Source organism: Carettochelys insculpta, chromosome 34 (assembly GCF_033958435.1).
Source record: "Carettochelys insculpta isolate YL-2023 chromosome 34, ASM3395843v1, whole genome shotgun sequence".
NCBI lineage: Eukaryota > Metazoa > Chordata > Testudines > Carettochelyidae > Carettochelys > Carettochelys insculpta.
The window spans coordinates 211,763-235,061 of NC_134170.1; the positions used below are offsets into that span (position 1 = coordinate 211,763).

Genomic DNA, 23,299 nt, shown 5'->3' on the forward strand with positions numbered 1-23,299 from the left:
GGATAGAGGGGAGGGATAGATAGGGGGGCAGGAGGGGACGGATGGATAGAGGGGATGGATAGATAGACAGAGGGGGCGGGAGGGGATAGATGGAGGGGAGGGATAGATAGGGGGGCAGGAGGGGATGGATGGATAGAGGGGATGGATAGATAGACAGAGGGGGCGGGAGGGGATAGATGGAGGGGAGGGATAGATAGGGGGGCAGGAGGGGATGGATGGATAGAGGGGATGGATAGATAGACAGAGGGGGCGGGAGGGGATAGATGGAGGGGAGGGATAGATAGAGGGGGCGGGAGGGGACGGATGGATAGAGGGGAGGGATAGATAGATAGAGGGGGCGGGAGGGGACGGATGGATAGAGGGGAGGGATAGATAGACAGAGGGGGCGGGAGAGGATAGATGGAGGGGAGGGATAGATAGATGGGGGGCAGGAGGGGATGGATGGATAGAGGGGATGGATAGATAGACAGAGGGGGCGGGAGGGGATAGATGGAGGGGAGGGATAGATAGAGGGGGCGGGAGGGGACGGATGGATAGAGGGGATGGATAGATAGACAGAGGGGGCGGGAGAGGATAGATGGAGGGGAGGGATAGATAGATGGGGGGCAGGAGGGGATGGATGGATAGAGGGGATGGATAGATAGACAGAGGGGGCGGGAGGGGATAGATGGAGGGGAGGGATAGATAGAGGGGGCGGGAGGGGACGGATGGATAGAGGGGAGGGATAGATAGACAGAGGGGGCGGGAGGGGATAGATGGAGGGGAGGGATAGATAGAGGGGGCGGGAGGGGACGGATGGATAGAGGGGATGGATAGATAGACAGAGGGGGCGGGAGGGGATAGATGGAGGGGAGGGATGGATAGAGGGGGCGGGAGGGGACGGATGGATAGAGGGGGCGGGAGAGGATAGATGGAGGGGAGGGATAGATAGATAGGGGGGCAGGAGGGGACGGATGGATAGAGGGGATGGATAGATAGAGGGGGTGGGAGAGGACAGATGGAGGGGAGGGATAGATAGGGGGGCAGGAGGGGATGGATGGATAGAGGGGAGGGATAGATAGACAGAGGGGGCGGGAGAGGATAGATGGAGGGGAGGGATAGATAGGGGGGCAGGAGGGGATGGATGGATAGAGGGGATGGATGGATAGATAGATAGACAGAGGGGGTGGGAGAGGATAGATGGAGGGGAGGGATAGATAGAGGGGGCGGGAGGGGACGGATGGATAGAGGGGATGGATAGATAGACAGAGGGGGCGGGAGGGGATAGATGGAGGGGATGGATGGATAGAGGGGGTGGGAGGGGACGGATGGATAGAGGGGATGGATAGATAGACAGAGGGGGCGGGAGAGGAGAGATGGAGGGGAGGGATGGATGGAGGGGGCGGGAGGGGATGGATGGATAGAGGGGATGGATAGATAGATAGACAGAGGGGGCGGGAGGGGATAGATGGAGGGGAGGGATAGATAGAGGGGGCGGGAGGGGACGGATGGATAGAGGGGATGGATAGATAGACAGGGGGCGGGAGGGGATAGATGGAGGGGAGGGATAGATAGAGGGGGCGGGAGGGGACGGATGGATAGAGGGGATGGATAGATAGTCAGAGGGGGTGGGAGAGGATAGATGGAGGGGAGGGATGGATAGAGGGGGCGGGAGGGGACGGATGGATAGAGGGGGCGGGAGAGGATAGATGGAGGGGAGGGATAGATAGATAGGGGGGCAGGAGGGGATGGATGGATGGAGGGGATGGATAGATAGACAGAGGGGGTGGGAGAGGATAGATGGAGGGGAGGGATGGATGGAGGGGGTGGGAGAGGATAGATGGAGGGGAGGGATAGATAGATAGGGGGGCAGGAGGGGACGGATGGATAGAGGGGATGGATAGATAGAGGGGGCGGGAGGGGATAGATGGAAGGGAGGGATAGATGGAGGGGGCGGGAGGGGATGGATGGATAGAGGGGATGGATAGATAGAGGGGGTGGGAGAGGATAGATGGAGGGGAGGGATAGATAGGGGGGCGGGAGGGGACGGATGGATAGAGGGGATGGATAGATAGACAGAGGGGGCGGGAGGGGATAGATGGAGGGGAGGGATGGATGGAGGGGGCGGGAGGGGACGGATGGATAGAGGGGATGGATAGATAGACAGAGGGGGTGGGAGGGGATGGATGGAGGGGAGGGATAGATAGAGGGGGCGGGAGGGGATGGATGGATAGAGGGGATGGATAGATAGACAGAGGGGGTGGGAGGGGATGGATAGAGGGGAGGGATAGATAGGGGGGCAGGAGGGGACGGATGGATAGAGGGGATGGATAGATAGACAGAGGGGGCGGGAGGGGATAGATGGAGGGGAGGGATAGATAGGGGGGCAGGAGGGGATGGATGGATAGAGGGGATGGATAGATAGACAGAGGGGGCGGGAGGGGATAGATGGAGGGGAGGGATAGATAGGGGGGCAGGAGGGGATGGATGGATAGAGGGGATGGATAGATAGACAGAGGGGGCGGGAGGGGATAGATGGAGGGGAGGGATAGATAGAGGGGGCGGGAGGGGACGGATGGATAGAGGGGAGGGATAGATAGAGGGGGCGGGAGGGGACGGATGGATAGAGGGGAGGGATAGATAGATAGAGGGGGCGGGAGGGGACGGATGGATAGAGGGGAGGGATAGATAGACAGAGGGGGCGGGAGGGGATAGATGGAGGGGAGGGATAGATAGAGGGGGCGGGAGGGGACGGATGGATAGAGGGGATGGATAGATAGACAGAGGGGGCGGGAGAGGATAGATGGAGGGGAGGGATAGATAGATGGGGGGCAGGAGGGGATGGATGGATAGAGGGGATGGATAGATAGACAGAGGGGGCGGGAGGGGATAGATGGAGGGGAGGGATAGATAGAGGGGGCGGGAGGGGACGGATGGATAGAGGGGAGGGATAGATAGACAGAGGGGGCGGGAGGGGATAGATGGAGGGGAGGGATAGATAGAGGGGGCGGGAGGGGACGGATGGATAGAGGGGATGGATAGATAGACAGAGGGGGCGGGAGGGGATAGATGGAGGGGAGGGATGGATAGAGGGGGCGGGAGGGGACGGATGGATAGAGGGGGCGGGAGAGGATAGATGGAGGGGAGGGATAGATAGATAGGGGGGCAGGAGGGGACGGATGGATAGAGGGGATGGATAGATAGAGGGGGTGGGAGAGGACAGATGGAGGGGAGGGATAGATAGGGGGGCAGGAGGGGATGGATGGATAGAGGGGAGGGATAGATAGACAGAGGGGGCGGGAGAGGATAGATGGAGGGGAGGGATAGATAGGGGGGCAGGAGGGGATGGATGGATAGAGGGGATGGATGGATAGATAGATAGACAGAGGGGGTGGGAGAGGATAGATGGAGGGGAGGGATAGATAGAGGGGGCGGGAGGGGACGGATGGATAGAGGGGATGGATAGATAGACAGAGGGGGCGGGAGGGGATAGATGGAGGGGATGGATGGATAGAGGGGGTGGGAGGGGACGGATGGATAGAGGGGATGGATAGATAGACAGAGGGGGCGGGAGAGGAGAGATGGAGGGGAGGGATGGATGGAGGGGGCGGGAGGGGATGGATGGATAGAGGGGATGGATAGATAGATAGACAGAGGGGGCGGGAGGGGATAGATGGAGGGGAGGGATAGATAGAGGGGGCGGGAGGGGACGGATGGATAGAGGGGATGGATAGATAGACAGGGGGCGGGAGGGGATAGATGGAGGGGAGGGATAGATAGAGGGGGCGGGAGGGGACGGATGGATAGAGGGGATGGATAGATAGTCAGAGGGGGTGGGAGAGGATAGATGGAGGGGAGGGATGGATAGAGGGGGCGGGAGGGGACGGATGGATAGAGGGGGCGGGAGAGGATAGATGGAGGGGAGGGATAGATAGATAGGGGGGCAGGAGGGGATGGATGGATGGAGGGGATGGATAGATAGACAGAGGGGGTGGGAGAGGATAGATGGAGGGGAGGGATGGATGGAGGGGGTGGGAGAGGATAGATGGAGGGGAGGGATAGATAGATAGGGGGGCAGGAGGGGACGGATGGATAGAGGGGATGGATAGATAGAGGGGGCGGGAGGGGATAGATGGAAGGGAGGGATAGATGGAGGGGGCGGGAGGGGATGGATGGATAGAGGGGATGGATAGATAGAGGGGGTGGGAGAGGATAGATGGAGGGGAGGGATAGATAGGGGGGCGGGAGGGGACGGATGGATAGAGGGGATGGATAGATAGACAGAGGGGGCGGGAGGGGATAGATGGAGGGGAGGGATGGATGGAGGGGGCGGGAGGGGACGGATGGATAGAGGGGATGGATAGATAGACAGAGGGGGTGGGAGGGGATGGATGGAGGGGAGGGATAGATAGAGGGGGCGGGAGGGGATGGATGGATAGAGGGGATGGATAGATAGACAGAGGGGGTGGGAGGGGATGGATAGAGGGGAGGGATAGATAGGGGGGCAGGAGGGGACGGATGGATAGAGGGGATGGATAGATAGACAGAGGGGGCGGGAGGGGATAGATGGAGGGGAGGGATAGATAGGGGGGCAGGAGGGGATGGATGGATAGAGGGGATGGATAGATAGACAGAGGGGGCGGGAGGGGATAGATGGAGGGGAGGGATAGATAGGGGGGCAGGAGGGGATGGATGGATAGAGGGGATGGATAGATAGACAGAGGGGGCGGGAGGGGATAGATGGAGGGGAGGGATAGATAGAGGGGGCGGGAGGGGACGGATGGATAGAGGGGAGGGATAGATAGAGGGGGCGGGAGGGGACGGATGGATAGAGGGGAGGGATAGATAGATAGAGGGGGCGGGAGGGGACGGATGGATAGAGGGGAGGGATAGATAGACAGAGGGGGCGGGAGGGGATAGATGGAGGGGAGGGATAGATAGAGGGGGCGGGAGGGGACGGATGGATAGAGGGGATGGATAGATAGACAGAGGGGGCGGGAGAGGATAGATGGAGGGGAGGGATAGATAGATGGGGGGCAGGAGGGGATGGATGGATAGAGGGGATGGATAGATAGACAGAGGGGGCGGGAGGGGATAGATGGAGGGGAGGGATAGATAGAGGGGGCGGGAGGGGACGGATGGATAGAGGGGAGGGATAGATAGACAGAGGGGGCGGGAGGGGATAGATGGAGGGGAGGGATAGATAGAGGGGGCGGGAGGGGACGGATGGATAGAGGGGATGGATAGATAGACAGAGGGGGCGGGAGGGGATAGATGGAGGGGAGGGATGGATAGAGGGGGCGGGAGGGGACGGATGGATAGAGGGGGCGGGAGAGGATAGATGGAGGGGAGGGATAGATAGATAGGGGGGCAGGAGGGGACGGATGGATAGAGGGGATGGATAGATAGAGGGGGTGGGAGAGGACAGATGGAGGGGAGGGATAGATAGGGGGGCAGGAGGGGATGGATGGATAGAGGGGAGGGATAGATAGACAGAGGGGGCGGGAGAGGATAGATGGAGGGGAGGGATAGATAGGGGGGCAGGAGGGGATGGATGGATAGAGGGGATGGATGGATAGATAGATAGACAGAGGGGGTGGGAGAGGATAGATGGAGGGGAGGGATAGATAGAGGGGGCGGGAGGGGACGGATGGATAGAGGGGATGGATAGATAGACAGAGGGGGCGGGAGGGGATAGATGGAGGGGATGGATGGATAGAGGGGGTGGGAGGGGACGGATGGATAGAGGGGATGGATAGATAGACAGAGGGGGCGGGAGAGGAGAGATGGAGGGGAGGGATGGATGGAGGGGGCGGGAGGGGATGGATGGATAGAGGGGATGGATAGATAGATAGACAGAGGGGGCGGGAGGGGATAGATGGAGGGGAGGGATAGATAGAGGGGGCGGGAGGGGACGGATGGATAGAGGGGATGGATAGATAGACAGGGGGCGGGAGGGGATAGATGGAGGGGAGGGATAGATAGAGGGGGCGGGAGGGGACGGATGGATAGAGGGGATGGATAGATAGTCAGAGGGGGTGGGAGAGGATAGATGGAGGGGAGGGATGGATAGAGGGGGCGGGAGGGGACGGATGGATAGAGGGGGCGGGAGAGGATAGATGGAGGGGAGGGATAGATAGATAGGGGGGCAGGAGGGGATGGATGGATGGAGGGGATGGATAGATAGACAGAGGGGGTGGGAGAGGATAGATGGAGGGGAGGGATGGATGGAGGGGGTGGGAGAGGATAGATGGAGGGGAGGGATAGATAGATAGGGGGGCAGGAGGGGACGGATGGATAGAGGGGATGGATAGATAGAGGGGGCGGGAGGGGATAGATGGAAGGGAGGGATAGATGGAGGGGGCGGGAGGGGATGGATGGATAGAGGGGATGGATAGATAGAGGGGGTGGGAGAGGATAGATGGAGGGGAGGGATAGATAGGGGGGCGGGAGGGGACGGATGGATAGAGGGGATGGATAGATAGACAGAGGGGGCGGGAGGGGATAGATGGAGGGGAGGGATAGATAGAGGGGGCGGGAGGGGACGGATGGATAGAGGGGATGGATAGATAGACAGAGGGGGTGGGAGGGGATGGATGGAGGGGAGGGATAGATAGAGGGGGCGGGAGGGGATGGATGGATAGAGGGGATGGATAGATAGACAGAGGGGGTGGGAGGGGATGGATAGAGGGGAGGGATAGATAGGGGGGCAGGAGGGGACGGATGGATAGAGGGGATGGATAGATAGACAGAGGGGGCGGGAGGGGATAGATGGAGGGGAGGGATAGATAGATAGGGGGGCAGGAGGGGACGGATGGATAGAGGGGATGGATAGACAGAGGGGGCGGGAGGGGATAGATGGAGGGGAGGGATAGATAGGGGGGCAGGAGGGGACGGATGGATAGAGGGGAGGGATAGACAGAGGGGGTGGGAGAGGATAGATGGAGGGGAGGGATAGATAGGGGGGCAGGAGGGGACGGATGGATAGAGGGGATGGATAGATAGACAGAGGGGGCGGGAGAGGATGGATGGAGGGGAGGGATAGATGGAGGGGGCGGGAGGGGATGGATGGATAGAGGGGATGGATAGACAGAGGGGGTGGGAGAGGATGGATGGAGGGGAGGGATAGATAGAGGGGGCGGGAGGGATGGATAGATAGACAGAGGGGGTGGGAGGGGATAGATGGAGGGGAGGGATAGATAGGGGGGCGGGAGGGGACGGATGGATAGAGGGGATGGATAGATAGACAGAGGGGGCGGGAGAGGATAGATGGAGGGGAGGGATAGATAGGGGGGCAGGAGGGGATGGATGGATAGAGGGGAGGGATAGATAGACAGAGGGGGCGGGAGAGGATAGATGGAGGGGAGGGATAGATAGACAGAGGGGGCGGGAGAGGATAGATGGAGGGGAGGGATAGATAGAGGGGGCGGGAGGGGACGGATGGATAGAGGGGATGGATAGATAGACAGAGGGGGCGGGAGGGGATAGATGGAGGGGAGGGATAGATGGAGGGGGCGGGAGGGGACGGATGGATAGAGGGGATGGATAGATAGACAGAGGGGGCGGGAGGGGATAGATGGAGGGGAGGGATAGATAGAGGGGGCGGGAGGGGACGGATGGATAGAGGGGATGGATAGATAGACAGAGGGGGCGGGAGAGGATAGATGGAGGGGAGGGATAGATAGGGGGGCAGGAGGGGACGGATGGATAGAGGGGAGGGATAGATAGACAGAGGGGGCGGGAGGGGATAGATGGAGGGGAGGGATAGATAGAGGGGGCGGGAGGGGACGGATGGATAGAGGGGATGGATAGATAGACAGAGGGGGTGGGAGGGGATGGATGGAGGGGAGGGATAGATAGAGGGGGCGGGAGGGGACGGATGGATAGAGGGGATGGATAGATAGATAGACAGAGGGGGTGGGAGGGGATGGATGGAGGGGAGGGATAGATAGAGGGGGCGGGAGGGGACGGATGGATAGAGGGGATGGATAGATAGACAGAGGGGGCGGGAGGGGATAGATGGAGGGGAGGGATAGATAGAGGGGGCGGGAGGGGACGGATGGATAGAGGGGAGGGATGGATGGAGGGGGCGGGAGGGGACGGATGGATAGAGGGGATGGATAGATAGACAGAGGGGGTGGGAGAGGATGGATGGAGGGGAGGGATGGATGGAGGGGGTGGGAGAGGATAGATGGAGGGGAGGGATGGATAGGGGGGCGGGAGGGGACGGATGGATAGAGGGGAGGGATAGACAGAGGGGGTGGGAGGGGATAGATGGAGGGGAGGGATGGATGGAGGGGGTGGGAGGGGACGGATGGATAGAGGGGAGGGATAGACAGAGGGGGTGGGAGGGGATAGATGGAGGGGAGGGATGGATGGAGGGGGTGGGAGAGGATAGATGGAGGGGAGGGATGGATAGGGGGGCGGGAGGGGACGGATGGATAGAGGGGAGGGATAGACAGAGGGGGTGGGAGGGGATAGATGGAGGGGAGGGATGGATGGAGGGGGTGGGAGAGGATAGATGGAGGGGGCGGGAGGGGATGGATGGATAGAGGGGATGGATAGACAGAGGGGGTGGGAGAGGATAGATGGAGGGGAGGGATAGATAAAGGGGGCGGGAGGGGATGGATGGATGGATAGATAGAGGGGGTGGGAGAGGATAGATGGAGGGGAGGGATGGATGGAGGGGGTGGGAGAGGATAGATGGAGGGGAGGGATAGATAGATAGGGGGGCAGGAGGGGACGGATGGATAGAGGGGATGGATAGACAGAGGGGGCGGGAGGGGATAGATGGAGGGGAGGGATAGATAGGGGGGCAGGAGGGGACGGATGGATAGAGGGGAGGGATAGACAGAGGGGGTGGGAGGGGATGGATGGAGGGGAGGGATGGATGGAGGGGGCGGGAGGGGATGGATGGATAGAGGGGATGGATAGACAGAGGGGGTGGGAGGGGATGGATGGAGGGGAGGGATAGATGGGGGGCAGGAGGGGACGGATGGATAGAGGGGATGGATAGATAGACAGAGGGGGTGGGAGGGGATAGATGGAGGGGAGGGATGGATGGAGGGGGCGGGAGGGGACGGATGGATAGAGGGGATGGATGGATAGACAGAGGGGGTGGGAGAGGATGGATGGAGGGGAGGGATAGATAGAGGGGGCGGGAGGGATGGATAGATAGACAGAGGGGGTGGGAGGGGATGGATGGAGGGGAGGGATAGATGGGGGGCAGGAGGGGACGGATGGATAGAGGGGATGGATAGATAGACAGAGGGGGCGGGAGGGGATAGATGGAGGGGAGGGATAGATGGAGGGGGCGGGAGGGGATGGATGGAGGGGAGGGATAGATAGATAGAGGGGGCAGGAGGGGACGGATGGATAGAGGGGATGGATGGATAGACAGAGGGGGTGGGAGAGGATAGATGGAGGGGAGGGATAGATAGATAGGGGGCAGGAGGGGACGGATGGATAGAGGGGATGGATAGATAGACAGAGGGGGCGGGAGGGGATGGATGGAGGGCAGGGATAGATGGGGGGCAGGAGGGGACGGATGGATAGAGGGGATGGATGGATAGACAGAGGGGGCGGGAGGGGATGGATGGAGGGGAGGGATAGATAGATAGGGGGGCAGGAGGGGACGGATGGATAGAGGGGAGGGATAGATAGACAGAGGGGGCGGGAGGGGATAGATGGAGGGGAGGGATGGATGGAGGGGGTGGGAGGGGACGCAGAGACAGAGAGACAGCCCCAGAGACGTAGCACTTTAAAGGCACCGATCGGATCCGCTCGGCGAGGAGCTTCCGTGGGCCAGACCCCCCCGGGCTCAGCTCCATCTCATTTCCCGTCCCAGCTGGCGCGTGTAAGCACAGAGGCGGCCCTGGAAACGGCCCCTTGCGGTGGGATGGAAGGAAGGGGGCGAGGGACGGGGGGCTGTTAACCGTGGGGCGGGAGTCAGCGGCGAGCAGGAAGGAAGGGGAGCCGTGCGTGGGGCGGTCCCCGTCGCCGTCCCCGCCCGTGCCCCGTGTTCTTGTGTTTGCGTGTGCAGGTGAACGCTCACTCACAAATCCCCCGCTCCAATCTGGCGTTAAGCCCCCTTTGCTCTAGGGCACCTGTCAGAGCGCGGCCGGCCCCCTCGCGGCGTTCGCCGCCCGGCTTACCGCAGCCACGGCCTGCAGCAGCGGGGTCCGGCTCCCCTCGCCGGCGTTCACCCAGTTGACGTCCGCGCCGTGGGCCAGGGCGTCCGCCATGGTGGGGAGGTTATGGTGCCCGGCCGCCCAGTACAGGAGAGCGCCGGGGTGGAGGCTGCGCAGGCCTTCGGGGGCTTCCCCCGGCTCTGGAAGGGGGGTGGGAGGGTGGTTAGGGGCCACACCCAGGTCCATACCCCCCAACTCCCCCCCCCCCCCACCCCGATGGCCCCAAGCCTCCCCCTCCAGGGCAGCGACTCCGGTACCTGCAGCCCGGCCGGTGGTGCCTGGTTTGGGCCTGGGGATGGGCCTTGGGGGCCGGTCCCGGTCGGGGGGGGGCCGGCGCCCCCCCCGGCTCAGCTGCGCCTCCGGGAGCTTGGTGATGAATTTTTTCTCCACGTACTTGGCCCGGATCCAGCTCTCTTTCTCTGCCCTGGGGGGAGCAGGGGGGCGGGTGTGCCTCAGTTTCCCCTGGGGGTCGCTTGGTGGGGGGAGGGGGCGGGGGCTGATGGCAGAGCCGGGGAGGTTGGGGCAGTGGCAGACTGGGGGGCCCCTGGTATCTCGGAGGGGGGAAGGGCCAGCAGCACTGGGGTGTGGGGGTGAGGCACAGCGGGGCCAGGGGTCTCACGGGGAGCAACTGGGCTGGGGGAGGGGTAGAGCCTGTGTCTGTGGGCGGGGCCAGGGGCGGGGCCAGGGCCAGGAACTCACCAGGCACAGCCAGGATGGGGGTGGAGTCAAGGTTGGAGGTGGAGCCCGAGGCGGGGGGGCAGAGCCAGGAACTCACCGGGAGCAGCTGGTCTGGGGGTGAGGGAAGAGCCAGGGAAGGGGCGGAGCTTTTGGCTGTGGGCGGAGCCTGGGGGTGAGGGCAGAGCCAGGAAAGGGGCGGAGCTTTTGGTTGTGGGCAGAGCAAGGGAAAGGGGTGGAGCTTGTGACTGTGGGCGGAGCCTGCAGCTGGGGGTGGACCAGGAACTCACCAGGAGCAGCTGGCTGGGGGTGAAGCCAGGGAAGGGGTGGAGCCTGGGGCAGTAGGCGGAGCTTGTGGCTGGGGGCGGAGCCACAAACTTACTGGAAGTAGCTGGGCTGGGGGCACAGCCACGGAAGGGGCGGAGCCTGAGGCTGTGGGCGGAGCCTGTGGCTGTGGGCGGAGCTTGTGACTGGGGGCGGAGCCAGGAACTCACCGGGAGCAGCCGGGCTGGGGTCTCTTCACCGTCATGTCGTCCACCCGGGCCTCGTAGATGCGGTTCAAGGTGCTGTTCCCCAGCTCGCACATCAGCTGTGGGGGGGACACCCGGGGGGGGGGGGGTCAGTCCGGATCCACGGCCCCCCCCGGCCCCCCCCCCTGGCCCCGCCTCGTTACCTTGACGAGCTCCGGCTCCCAGGAGTCCAGCGTCAGGGAGCGGACCTTGGAGAAGTGCACCCCCAGGCTCCTGCGGAAGAGAGAGGGGGACCTGGGGTGAGTAGGGGGACCCCCTGCTGCCCCCCCCATGGTGTCGCCCCCCCCAGACTAGCTGGGGGGCAGGCAGCACCTGCCGATGCTGGAGTAACCGATGCCCAGCTGGGGGGGGGGAGTAGGCAATACCTGCGGATGCCTGAGCAATCAATGCTCATGTGGGGGAGGGCAGGCAGTGCCAGCGGATGCCCGAGCGCGCGGATGCCCGAGCGCGCCGATGCCCGCCCAGGGGCGCAGGCAGTGCCAGCGGATGCCCGAGCGCGCCAATGCCCGCCCGGGTGGCGCAGGCAGTGCCTGTGGATGCCCGAGCGCGCCGATGCCCACCCGGGGGCGCAGGCAGTGCCAGCAGATGCCCGAGCGCGCTGATGCCCGCCCAGGGGCGCAGGCAGTGCCAGCGGATGCCCGAGCGCGCCGATGCCCACCCGGGGGCGCAGGCAGTGCCAGCGGATGCCCGAGCGCATCGATGCCCGCCCAGGGGGCGCAGGCAGTGCCAGCGGATGCCCGAGAGCGCCGCTGCCCCACCCCGGGGGCGCAGGCAGTGCCAGCGGATGCCCGAGCGCGCCAATGCCCGCCCGGGGGCGCAGGCAGTGCCTGTGGATGCCCGAGCGCGCCAATGCCCGCCCGGGGGCGCAGGCAGTGCCAGCGGATGCCCGTGCGCGCCGATGCCCGCCCGGGGGCGCAGGCAGTGCCAGCGGATGCCCGAGCGCGCCGATGCCCGCCCGGGGGCGCAGGCAGTGCCAGCGGATGCCCGAGCGCGCCGATGCCCGCCCGGGGGCGCAGGCAGTGCCAGCGGATGCCCGAGCGCGCCGATGCCCTCCCCCCCGGGGGGCGCAGGCAGTGCCAGCGGATGCCCGAGCGCGCCGATGCCCTCCCCCCCGGGGGGGCGCAGGCAGTGCCAGCGGATGCCCGAGCGCGCCGATGCCCTCCCCCCCGGGGGGCGCAGGCAGTGCCAGCGGATGCCCGAGCGCGCCGATGCCCGCCTGGGGGCGCAGGCAGTGCCAGCGGATGCCCGAGCGCGCCGATGCCCCACCCCGGGGGCGCAGGCAGTACCTGTGGATGCCGGAGCACTCGATGCAGAGCGTGATGCCGAGGTTGATGCTGGCCCACTCCGGCGCCGGCTCCCGGCAGTCACAGCACATTGCGTTGCCCTCCAGCCGCTGCACCTGGTCCAGCACCCGCTTGTCCACCGCCGATCGCGGGCTCCGGCCCGAGGCCTCCAGCGTGGCGCCCGACAGCGAGGGGGGGCGCTCCGGCTGCGGGGAGGGGCGCAGGGGTCAGGGGGCTGCCTCGGTCCTCCCCAGCCCCCTCCCCACGCCCACAGCACCCTCTCTCCAGATCCCCAGCCCCTGCCCGGGGGTGGGCCCCTGCCCCTCGCTGAAGGCCGAGGTTATGGGGGTTGGGGGGCCCAGACCTGGCCGGGGGCCCCTGCCCCTCGCTGAAGGCCGAGGTTATGGGGGTTTGGGGGGAACAGACCTGGCCGGGGGCCCCTGCCCCTCGCTGAAGGCCGAGGTTATGGGGGTTGGGGGGAACAGACCTGGCCGGGGGCCCCTGCCCCTCGCTGAAGGCCGAGGTTATGGGGGTTGGGGGGGAACAGACCTGGCCGGGGGCCCCTGCCCCTCGCTGAAGGCCGAGGTTATGGGGGTTTGGGGGGACCATACCTGGCCGGGGGCCCCTGCCCCTCGCTGAAGGCCGAGGTTATGGGGGTTGGGGGGCCCAGACCTGGCCGGGGGACCCTGCCCCTCGCTGAAGGCCGAGGTTATGGGGGTTGGGGGGCCCATACCTGGCCGGGGGCCCCTGCCCCTCGCTGAAGGCCGAGGTTATGGGGTTTGAGGGGAACAGACCTGGCCGGGGGACCCCTGCCCCTCGCTGAAGGCCGAGGTTATGGGGGTTGGGGGGAACAGACCTGGCCGGGGGACCCCTGCCCCTCGCTGAAGGCCGAGGTTATGGGGGTTGGGGGGAACAGACCTGGCCGGGGGACCCCTGCCCCTCGCTGAAGGCCGAGGTTATGGGGGTTGGGGGGCCCATACCTGGCCGGGGGCCCCTGCCCCTCGCTGAAGGCCGAGGTTATGGGGGTTGGGGGGAACAGACCTGGCCGGGGGCCCCTGCCCCTCGCTGAAGGCCGAGGTTATGGGGGTTGGGGGGCCCATACCTGGCCGGGGGCCCCTGCCCCTCGCTGAAGGCCGAGGTTATGGGGGTTGGGGGGCCCATACCTGGCCGGGGGGCCCCTGCCCCTCGCTGAAGGCCGAGGTTATGGGGGTTGGGGGGCCCATACCTGGCCGGGGACCCCTGCCCCTCGCTGAAGGCCGAGGTTATGGGGGATGGGGGGCCCATACCTGGCCGGGGGACCCCTGCCCCTCGCTGAAGGCCGAGGTTATGGGGGTTGGGGGGCCCATACCTGGCCGGGGGACCCCTGCCCCTCGCTGAAGGCCGAGGTTATGGGGGTTGGGGGGAACAGACCTGGCCGGGGGCCCCTGCCCCTCGCTGAAGGCCGAGGTTATGGGGGTTGGGGGGCCCATACCTGGCCGGGGGCCCCTGCCCCTCGCTGAAGGCCGAGGTTATGGGGGTTGGGGGGCCCATACCTGGCCGGGGGACCCTGCCCCTCGCTGAAGGCCGAGGTTATGGGGGTTGGGGGGCCATACCTGGCCGGGGGACCCCTGCCCCTCGCTGAAGGCCGAGGTTATGGGGGTTGGGGGGCCCATACCTGGCCGGGGGACCCCTGCCCCTCGCTGAAGGCCGAGGTTATGGGGGTTGGGGGGCCCATACCTGGCCGGGGGACCCCTGCCCCTCGCTGAAGGCCGAGGTTATGGGGGTTGGGGGGCCATACCTGGCCGGGGGACCCCTGCCCCTCGCTGAAGGCCGAGGTTATGGGGGTTGGGGGGCCCATACCTGGCCGGGGGACCCCTGCCCCTCGCTGAAGGCCGAGGTTATGGGGGTTGGGGGGCCCATACCTGGCCGGGGGACCCCTGCCCCTAGCTGAAGGCCGAGGTTATGGGGGTTGGGGGGCCCATACCTGGCCGGGGGACCCTGCCCCTCGCTGAAGGCCGAGGTTATGGGGGTTGGGGGGCCCATACCTGGCCGGGGGCCCCTGCCCCTCGCTGAAGGCCGAGGTTATGGGGGTTGGGGGGCCCATACCTGGCCGGGGGACCCCTGCCCCTCGCTGAAGGCCGAGGCAATGCTGCTCTGCACCGCGCTGAGCCAGGCCTGCTGGTGTTTCTCCGAGTCAGCCTGCAGCAGGCAGCTCCTGGGGGGAAACGGGGCGTTGGGGGGGAGCTCCGTAGCCCCCCAAAAGATGGACCTGGGGTGGCGGAAGGGGGGGGTTGCAGGTGGAGAACCGCAGGAAGCGGGAGGCGGGGGAGGGGGCTGCAGGGGTGGGGGACCCTGGAAGGGATTTCAGGGCACAGGGCGCCACTGTGGGGGTCTTGCACCCCAAAGAGGCACAGCTGGACAAGGAGCCCTGTTCCGATTCGGGGGGGGCCGCGGAGAGGGTCAGGGGAGACGCCGACTCGGGGGGGGCTGCGGGGAAGTGGGGGGCAGCCGGGGAAACCCCCGACTCAGGGGGGGCTGCGGGGAAGTGGGGGGCAGCCGGGGAAACCCCCGACTCGGGGGGGGCTGCGGAGAAGTGGGGGGCAGCCGGGGAAACCCCCGACTCGGGGGGGGGGCTGCGGAGAAGTGGGGGGCAGCCGGGGAAACCCCCGACTCGGGGGGGCTGCGGGGAAGTGGGGGGCAGCCGGGGAAACCCCCGACTCGGGGGGGGCTGCGGGAAAGCGGGGGGCAGCCGGGGGAGCCCCCGACTCGGGGGGGGGGCTGCGGAGAAGTGGGGGGCAGCCGGGGGAGCCCCCGACTCGGGGGGGGCTGCGGGGAAGTGGGGGGCAGCCGGGGGGCCGGGCTCACTTGGAGGGCGAGACGACCTCGAAGCAGAAGCGTCGCTCGTGTTCCGGGCAGGGCTTCACCGTACAGAGCCGCAAGTCGTCTACCACCACCGTCAGCGCGTCCTGGGGGGGCAGGCGCAGAGTGTACCCCCGTGCCCCCCTCGGCCGGGGGGGAGGGGCAGAGAGAAGAGCCCCCCCGGGGGCGGGGCCCAGGCAGCCCCTCCCCCACTCCGGCCGAGCCCCCCCCCCCAGTCCCCCATTGCCCCCCACAATGCCCCTGCCCCTCCAGCCCGGCTGGGCCCCCCCATATCCCCCCACTCCCCCCCCCCGCTCACCTTGGCTCGTTTCTGATAGACCAGCTGATTGCTCTGAATGGAGAACCAGCGCCTGGTGGAGATGGGGGGGATTAAAGGGGGGACCCCAGCCTGCACGGGAGGAGGAGGGTCCCCCAGATGGAGGCTGATGGGCATAGGGGGCTGGGGAGGTAGCTGGGGGGCAGGGGGGAGTCGGGGGAGAGGTGGGGGCACCGGGGGGGGGGAGATGAGGGGCTGGGGGGAGTTGGTGGTAGTCGGGGGCACCAGGGGGAGTTAGGGGGCCCTGGGGGCAGTTGGGGGGAGTCGGGGGGCCGTGGGTGGCGTTGGGGGGACTCAGAGGACACCGGGGGAGTCGGGGGGGAGTCAGGGGGCCCTGGGGGGAGTGGGGGGGGGTCAGGAGGGCTGGAGGAAGTTGGGGGGCCCTGGGGGGAGTCGGGGGGACTTGGAGGGCACCAGGGGGAGTTGGGGGGGTCTGGGAGGAGTCGGGGGAGTCAGGAGGACTGGAGGAAACTGGGGGGCACTGGGCAGAGTCAGGAGGCAATGAGGGGAGTTGGGGGGAGTCAGGAGGGCTGGAGGAAGCTGGGGGGCACTGGGGGAGTCAGGGGACCCTGGGCAGCATCAGGGGGGAGTCGGGGGGCACCAGGGGGGTCTCCGACCTGCTCCATGTCTTGAAGGCGTTGCTGGCTCGCTTGTAGAGGTACCCCTCCATCACCACCCCGTCCGGCGCCTCCCCGCGCCCCTCCAGCACCGCCTCGTCCTGCGACAGGTCCTGGGGGCGGGAGGGGGGGCATCACTGGGGGCGGGGCTTGCGGCCACTAGCCCCGCCCCCAGCCACCCAGCCCCGCCCTTGCTCCGTCCCCTCCCTGTAAACCACAGCCTGGCCCCCCCACCCCCCGACTGCCGCACCCCTCTGCCGTTGTGCCCCCAACCTACCTGGGGGGCCCTGCCCCACACCCACTTCCCTATGCCACCCCCCCAGGCCCTGCCCCATAACCAGCCCCATCCCCACCCCCGCTGGGCATCCCACAGCCCTGCCCCCCATGCGCCAGGCTCCGCCCCCCAGCAGCCTCTCCCCAAGTGGCCCCTCCCACACCAGCCCCCCCGCATCCGCCCCCCACTCACCTTCTGTTTGATCATGGAGTGTCGCTGCTCCATATCCCGCTTCTCTCGCGCCGACTCCAGCACCAGCTGGTGCAGCTGTGGGGGGGAGTGGGAAGGATGGGGGGTGAATTTCCCATGCCCGGACTCCTGGGTTCTCTCCCCGGTGCTGGGAGGGCAGTGGGGGCTGGTGGTTAGAGCAGGGGGTGGGAGCCAGGACTCCTGGGTTCTCTCCCCGGCGCTGGGAGGGCAGTGGGGGCTGGTGGTCAGAGCAGGGGGGCCGGGAGCCAGGACTCCTGGGTTCTCTCCCCGGCGCTGGGAGGGCAGTGGGGGCTGGTGGTTAGAGCAGGGGCCGGGAGCCAGGACTCCTGGGTTCTCTCCCAGGCGCTGGGAGGGCAGTGGGGGCTGGTGGTCAGAGCAGGGGGGCCGGGAGCCAGGACTCCTGGGTTCTCTCCCAGGTGCTGGGAGGACAGTGGGGGCTGGTGGTTAGAGCAGGGGGTGGGAGCCAGGACTCCTGGGTTCTCTCCCTGGTGCTGGGGGGCAGTGGGGGCTGGTGGTTAGAGCAGGGGCTGGGAGCCAGGACTCCTGGGTTCTCTCCCCGGCGCTGGGGGGCAGTGGGGGCTGGTGGTTAGAGCAGGGGCTGGGAGCCAGGACTCCTGGGTTCTCTCCCCGGCGCTGGGGGGCAGTGGGGGCTGGTGGTTAGAGCAGGGGCTGGGAGCCAGGACTCCTGGGTTCTCTCCCTGGCGCTGGGAGGGCAGTGGGGGCTGGTGGTTAGAGCAGGGGCCGGGAGCCAGGACTCCTGGGTTCTCTCCCCAGTGCTGGGAGGGCAGTGGGGGCTGGTGGTGAGAGCGGGGGGGGGCTGGGAGGTTCCAGCCACTCCCCTGTTCAGGAACCCCCAAGGCCGGGGGTGGGGGTCAGAGGTGATCCCGCAGGAATCCTGAAGTGAAAACAGGAAGCGGCTCAGCTGGATTCAAATTTAGCAGCTGCACTTCAACTGCCAGCTCCCCGGGGTCACATCTCCCCATAGCCCCCAGCACCCCCTGTGTGTCCCCCTGACCCCCTGCTCTAACCCACTGCCCCCCCCCAGCGCCGGGGAGAGAACCCAGGAGTCCTGGCTCCCGGCCCCTGCTCTAACCACCAGCCCCCACTGCCCTCCCAGTGCCGGGGAGAGAACCCAGGAGTCCCGGCTCCCCCCTCCTGCTCTAACCACCAGCCCCCACTGCCCTCCCAGCGCCAGGGAGAGAACCCAGGAGTCCTGGCTCCCCCCTCCTGCTCTAACCACCAGCCCCCACTGCCCTCCCAGCGCCAGGGAGAGAACCCAGGAGTCCTGGCTCCCACCCCCTGCTCTAACCACCAGCCCCCACTGCCCCCCAGCGCCAGGGAGAGAACCCAGGAGTCCTGGCTCCCGCCCCCTGCTCTAACCACCAGCCCCCACTGCCCTCCCAGCGCCGGGGAGAGAACCCAGGAGTCCTGGCTCCCCCCTCCTGCTCTAACCACCAGCCCCCACTGCCCTCCCAGCGCCGGGGAGAGAACCCAGGAGTCCTGGCTCCCACCCCCTGCTCTAACCACCAGCCCCCACTGCCCTCCCAGCGCCGGGGAAAGAACCCAGGAGTCCTGGCTCCCACCTGGCCAAGACAGGCCCGGAGGCCGCAAGCTCCCTGGGGCGGTGGCATCTCGTCCAGCCAGAGAGTCCCCGGGCCCTGCGCCGGCATCCTGTCTGCAGCAGGGCTGGGGACGCGACGGCCCCATCCCCGGCTTCCTCTAGCCCCGCCCCTGTGGCCCCGCCCCCCGGCTCCTAGCTCCGCCCACCTGGTCCCCCAGATCTCGGCGGTAACCCTCCAGCTGCTGGGCCAGCCGGTAGCCCTGCTCCATACAGCAGGCCTGGGCGTCCATCAGGGCCAGCACCTGGGGGGGCAGATGGGGGTCACAGCCCGGTTGTGCATTGCCCCCCACAGCCCCCACCCAGCCCCCCCAGCTCTGCCCCCCCATCCCTTCACCCCCCAAGGACCTCAAAAGCCCAGCCCCAGAGCTCTGCTCACATGCCCCCATCTCCCCATACGCCCTCCAGATTTCTGCCCCACACAGGCCCTGGCCATCCCCTAGAGCTCTGCCCCACACACCCTCTATCTCCCCATACATGCCCTGCCCCCTAGATTTCTGCCCCACACAGGGCCTGCCCATCCCCTAGAGCTCTGCCCCACACAGGCCCCTGTCCCCCCTACTTACCCAGAGGGTCCTCCCAACCCCTCCCTTCCAGCTCACCTCAATGACCCCCCGCCCAGTGGCTGCCCTGCCCCCCAGGCCGCCCTTTAGGCATCTCTGCCCCCCACTCACAAACTGCAGGATTTCAAACTTTTTCTTGGATTGGATCACGTTGATCTGGGGGGCGGGGGGGGGAAACGAGGGTGAATTCGGGGGGGTCCGGGAACCCCCCTCCCGCTCAGTTCTACCCTCCCAGCCACACCCCAGCAGCAGCCCCCCAAGAGCCACCCCAGGGCCCTCCCCCTTCCCTGGCCGTCCCCCGCATCCATCTCACTCGCACCCCAGGGCCCCCCTTTCCTGCCCCCCAACCCGCCCCCTGCACCCTTGGCCCCTCCCCCAACCCGCCCCCACCTGCAGCACGTAGTCGAGGGCCCGGGCCCGGGCGTTGGTGCGGGCAACCTGCAGGGCCAGGGCGGCCTCCTCCGCCTCGTGCTGTTTGCGGCGTGGTACCTCGGCGTTGTGGTGGAGGGCGCTGGCCAGCCCCTCGCTGCCCCGCTCGAACTCCTTTCGCGCCTCCCGGAACCGCCGCATGTCCCTGCCGGGGCCCGGGTCAGGGGGGGGGCTTCGAAACCGCCCCCCGGGGCCCCCTCGAAACTGACCCCCAGCCCCTTGCTGCCCCGCTCGAACTCCTTCCGCGCCTCCCGGAACCGCCGCATGTCCCTGCCGGGGCCCGGGTCAGGGGGGGCCTCGAAACCGTCCCCCGGGGCCCCCTCGAAACTGACCCCCAGCCCCTCGCTGCCCCGCTCGAACTCCTTCCGCGCCTCCCGGAACCGCCGCATGTCCCTGCCAGGGCCCGGGTCGGGGGGGGCCTCGAAACCGTCCCCCGGGGGTCACTCAAAACCGTCCCCTGGGGCCCCCTCGAAACAGCCCCCCAGCCCCTCGCTGCCCCGCTCGAACTCCTTCCGCGCCTCCCGGAACCGCCACATATCACTGCTGGGGTCCGGGTCAGGGGTGGCCTCGAAACTGTCCCCAGGGGTCACTTGAAACCGTCCCCTGGGGCCCCCTCGAAACTGCCCCCCAGCCAGTTGCTGCCCTGCTCGAACTCCTTCCGCGCCTCCTGGAACTGCTGCATGACCCTGCCGGGGCCTGGGTCGGGGGGGCCTCGAAACCGTTCCCCCAGGGCTCCCTGGAAACCGCCCCGCAGCCCCTTGCTGCCCCGCTCAAACTCCTTCCGCGCCTCCCAGAACCACTGCGTGTCCCTGCCGGGGCCTGGGTCGGGGGGCCTCGAAACCATCCCCCAGGGGGCACTCAAAACCGCCCCGCAGCCCCTCGCTGCCCTGCTTGAACTACTTCTGCACCTCCTGGAACCGCCACATGTCACTGCTGGGGCAAGGGTCGGGGGGGGCCTCAAAACCGTCCCCAGGGGGTCACTCGAAACCATCCCCCAGGGCCCCCTCGAAACCGCCCCCACCCCTTGCTGCCCCGCTTGAAATCTTTCCATGCCAGGACCTGGGTCGGGGGGGTCCCCCAAACCTAGTCCCACCCTACCCCGCACCCAGAGCCCCACCTCTGGCCCCCAGAACCCAGCCTGCCTCCCCATCCCAAATCCAGTCCCCCCAGCTTCTACCTGCCCCCTCCCAAATCCACCCTGCCCCCCCATCACTGGGGCACCCCCCCAAAGAACTCCCTCCCCAGGCCCTCCAGTTCAACCTCCCCTCCCTCCCACAGCCCCAGCCTCCTGCCCCCGCCAACTGGCCCCCCGAGACCCTGGGAAGCCCCCCCCAACTCACTCCTTCACCAGCGTCTGGATGTGGTGTCGGGAGGACATCTGGGTACTGTCCAGGAGCTCCTGCAACGAGCCGGGAAAAGGGGGGATCCGAGATGCGGGGACCCTCGGGAGATGGGAGGGAGGGAGTCAGGGATTTGGGGTCCCCTCAGAAGTGGGGAGCAGTGGTCAGAGACTGAGGGAGCCCAGGAGAGAGACGGTCAGATTAGGGGACTCCAGGAGAGGTCAGAGTTTGGGGGACCCCCATGGAGGGAGGACGGGGGATTAGAAATTGGGGGAGCCCCCGGGGATGAATTGGGTCAGACTAGGGGGGAATCCAGGAGGGGGGGGCTCTGTGATTGTCACCCCATGGCCCCCAATCGGGGGCAGGGCAGTGGGGTTCGAAGGTGGGGGTGGGCCCCAGCAGCTGGCGGGGACGGGGAGGAGTCAGGCGTTGGGGGGCAGGGGCGGGCGTCTCTCACCACTTGGTTGTCGATCATTTGGTTGAGGCTGTTGGAGAATTTTTCCAGGCACTCCTGGGGAGGCAGGGGCAGAGGAAAGGGGAGGACGCGTGTGTCATTGCCCCCGTACTGCTCCCCGCCCGAGGCGATTCCCCGCCCGCGCCCCTTCTCCCACTTGCGCTGCTCCCCGCCAGCCCCCACCCCACTGATAGGGGGTTCCTCCAATCCCCCTCCGATCAGCCCCCCCAGCCCCGAACCAGCCCCCCAGGCCCAGGGGGCGGGGGGGACTTACGCTCATCATGGCGTCGCCCTGGGCATGCTGGGAAAGGTCACGCACGCCCCCCACGAAGGCCTTGCTGGCGTTCCAGTACTGGCGCCCCAAATCCAGCATGGCACCACAGAGTTTCAGCAGCTGTCGGGGAGACGGAGCGGGGCAGGGCAGGGAGGTGAGCATCCCACGGCGCCCCCCCAGCCAGCCCCCCTCACTTCCCCAAAGCCAACGCCCGGCCCAACCTGCATCCCCGATGCCAGCCCCCTAGGCTACACCCAACCCTCAGACCGGCCCCCGGCCCCAATCTGAACCCCCAAACCGGCCCCCGGCCAATCGCAACCCCCAAACCAGCCCCCAGCCCCAATCTGAACCCCCAAACTGGCCCCAGGCCAATCTCAAGCCCCAAACCAGCCCCCAGCCCCAATCTGAACCCCCAAACTGGCCCCCGGCCAATCAACCCCCAAACCGGCCTCAATCTGAACCCCCAAATCGGCCCCCGGCCCCAATCTGAACCTAAAAACCAGCCCCACGCCTCCAACTTGCATCCCCGAAGATGGCCCCCTAGGCTACTCCCCAACCCCCAAACTGGCCCCAATTTGAACCCCCAAACCAACCTCTGGCCAATCTGAACCCCAAACCTACCCAGGGCCCCAATCTGAGCCCCCCAAACTGGCCCCAGGCCTGAATCTGAACCCCTAAAAAAGCCCCCAGCTCCAATCTGAACCCCCCAAACCAGCTCCCAGTCCCAATCTGAACCCCCAAACCAGCCCCCTCCCTCCGAACCTGCAACCCCCTCCCTGCCCTGAATTCAACCCCAGAGGACCCGGACTCCTGGGTCCCACCTCCCTTGTGGGGCTCACCTTCTCCAGGCGGGTCTCCAGCTCCGAGACATCACACTGCACCCCCTCGACGGCGGCCCTGGGGGGCAGGGAGGAGGCTTCACGGGGGGAGCCAGGAGCACCCACCACCCTCACCGGCATCTGGTATTATTGTAGGGTCACCCAGGAAGGGCCAGAGGGGCTGGCAGCCGGTGAGGGCGGGGCAGAGATCGGGCACCTATGGGGGTCTGCAGGAGGTGGGGCAGGGGTCAGGGTCCCGGGGGCGTGGGGGGGCAGGGAGAGAGGTGGGGGGCCGCCGAGTGGGTGGGGGGAGACTGGGTGGAGGGGAGCCCCAGGGAGTTATTGGGGGCTTGGGGGGGGAGCCCAGTGGGGCAGGGAAGGGAAGGAGCTGGTGCCCCCTAGAGGGGCCAAACCCTGCCCCATTCCCACCCCCTGAGCCAGCCAGTCCTGCCCTGGGCTGGGGGGGAGCTGGTGCCCCTAGAGGGGCCAGGCCCTGCCCCATTCCCTGCCCCATATCTACCGTCATGGGTTTGCCAGGTGGCTTTTTTTTTTTCCATTCTGAATTGGTCCCCCCCGCCCCGCCAACCTGGCCCTGCCGTCACGGTAACCGGTGTGGGGGGGTTGCCAGGCAACTGGGGCAGGAAGTGGTTGTGGGGCTGATGGGGAGAGCGGGGCTGGGCCGGAAGGAGGCGACCGCAAGGCAAAAGGAGAGACAGCAGCTGCTTTGGGGGGTGGGGGGGGGAGTTGGCTGTAACAGACTCCCCCCCCCAAGAAATGCAGTCCCCCATCTTCCACCACTGCCCCCAATTGAGCCTCTGTTGGCCAGCTCCCCCCGGCCCAGGGCAGGACTGGCCGGCTCAGGGGCAGGGA

General features: G+C 66.7%; 1 protein-coding gene across 3 annotated transcripts in view; it reads right to left on the bottom strand.

The window, feature by feature from the left end:
* ACAP1 (ArfGAP with coiled-coil, ankyrin repeat and PH domains 1) overlaps positions 1-23,299 on the bottom strand; it is a 33,134-nt gene that overhangs the window by 4,082 nt on the left and 5,753 nt on the right. For 2 of the 3 annotated variants that reach the window (XM_074982917.1, XM_074982919.1), the window contains 17 exons: positions 22,451-22,508; positions 21,612-21,731; positions 21,341-21,394; positions 20,884-20,942; positions 19,505-19,688; positions 19,226-19,270; positions 18,701-18,796; positions 16,916-16,990; positions 16,450-16,562; positions 15,815-15,866; positions 15,502-15,602; positions 14,743-14,851; positions 12,661-12,863; positions 11,518-11,587; positions 11,339-11,433; positions 10,427-10,593; positions 10,134-10,309 (listed from right to left, as the gene is read on the bottom strand). In XM_074982917.1, the coding sequence (XP_074839018.1) occupies positions 10,134-10,309; positions 10,427-10,593; positions 11,339-11,433; positions 11,518-11,587; positions 12,661-12,863; positions 14,743-14,851; positions 15,502-15,602; positions 15,815-15,866; positions 16,450-16,562; positions 16,916-16,990; positions 18,701-18,796; positions 19,226-19,270; positions 19,505-19,688; positions 20,884-20,942; positions 21,341-21,394; positions 21,612-21,731; positions 22,451-22,508 (1,777 nt within the window). The remainder of the gene's footprint in view (positions 1-10,133; positions 10,310-10,426; positions 10,594-11,338; positions 11,434-11,517; positions 11,588-12,660; positions 12,864-14,742; positions 14,852-15,501; positions 15,603-15,814; positions 15,867-16,449; positions 16,563-16,915; positions 16,991-18,700; positions 18,797-19,225; positions 19,271-19,504; positions 19,689-20,883; positions 20,943-21,340; positions 21,395-21,611; positions 21,732-22,450; positions 22,509-23,299) is intronic. The other variant, XM_074982918.1, reaches the window with a different exon arrangement.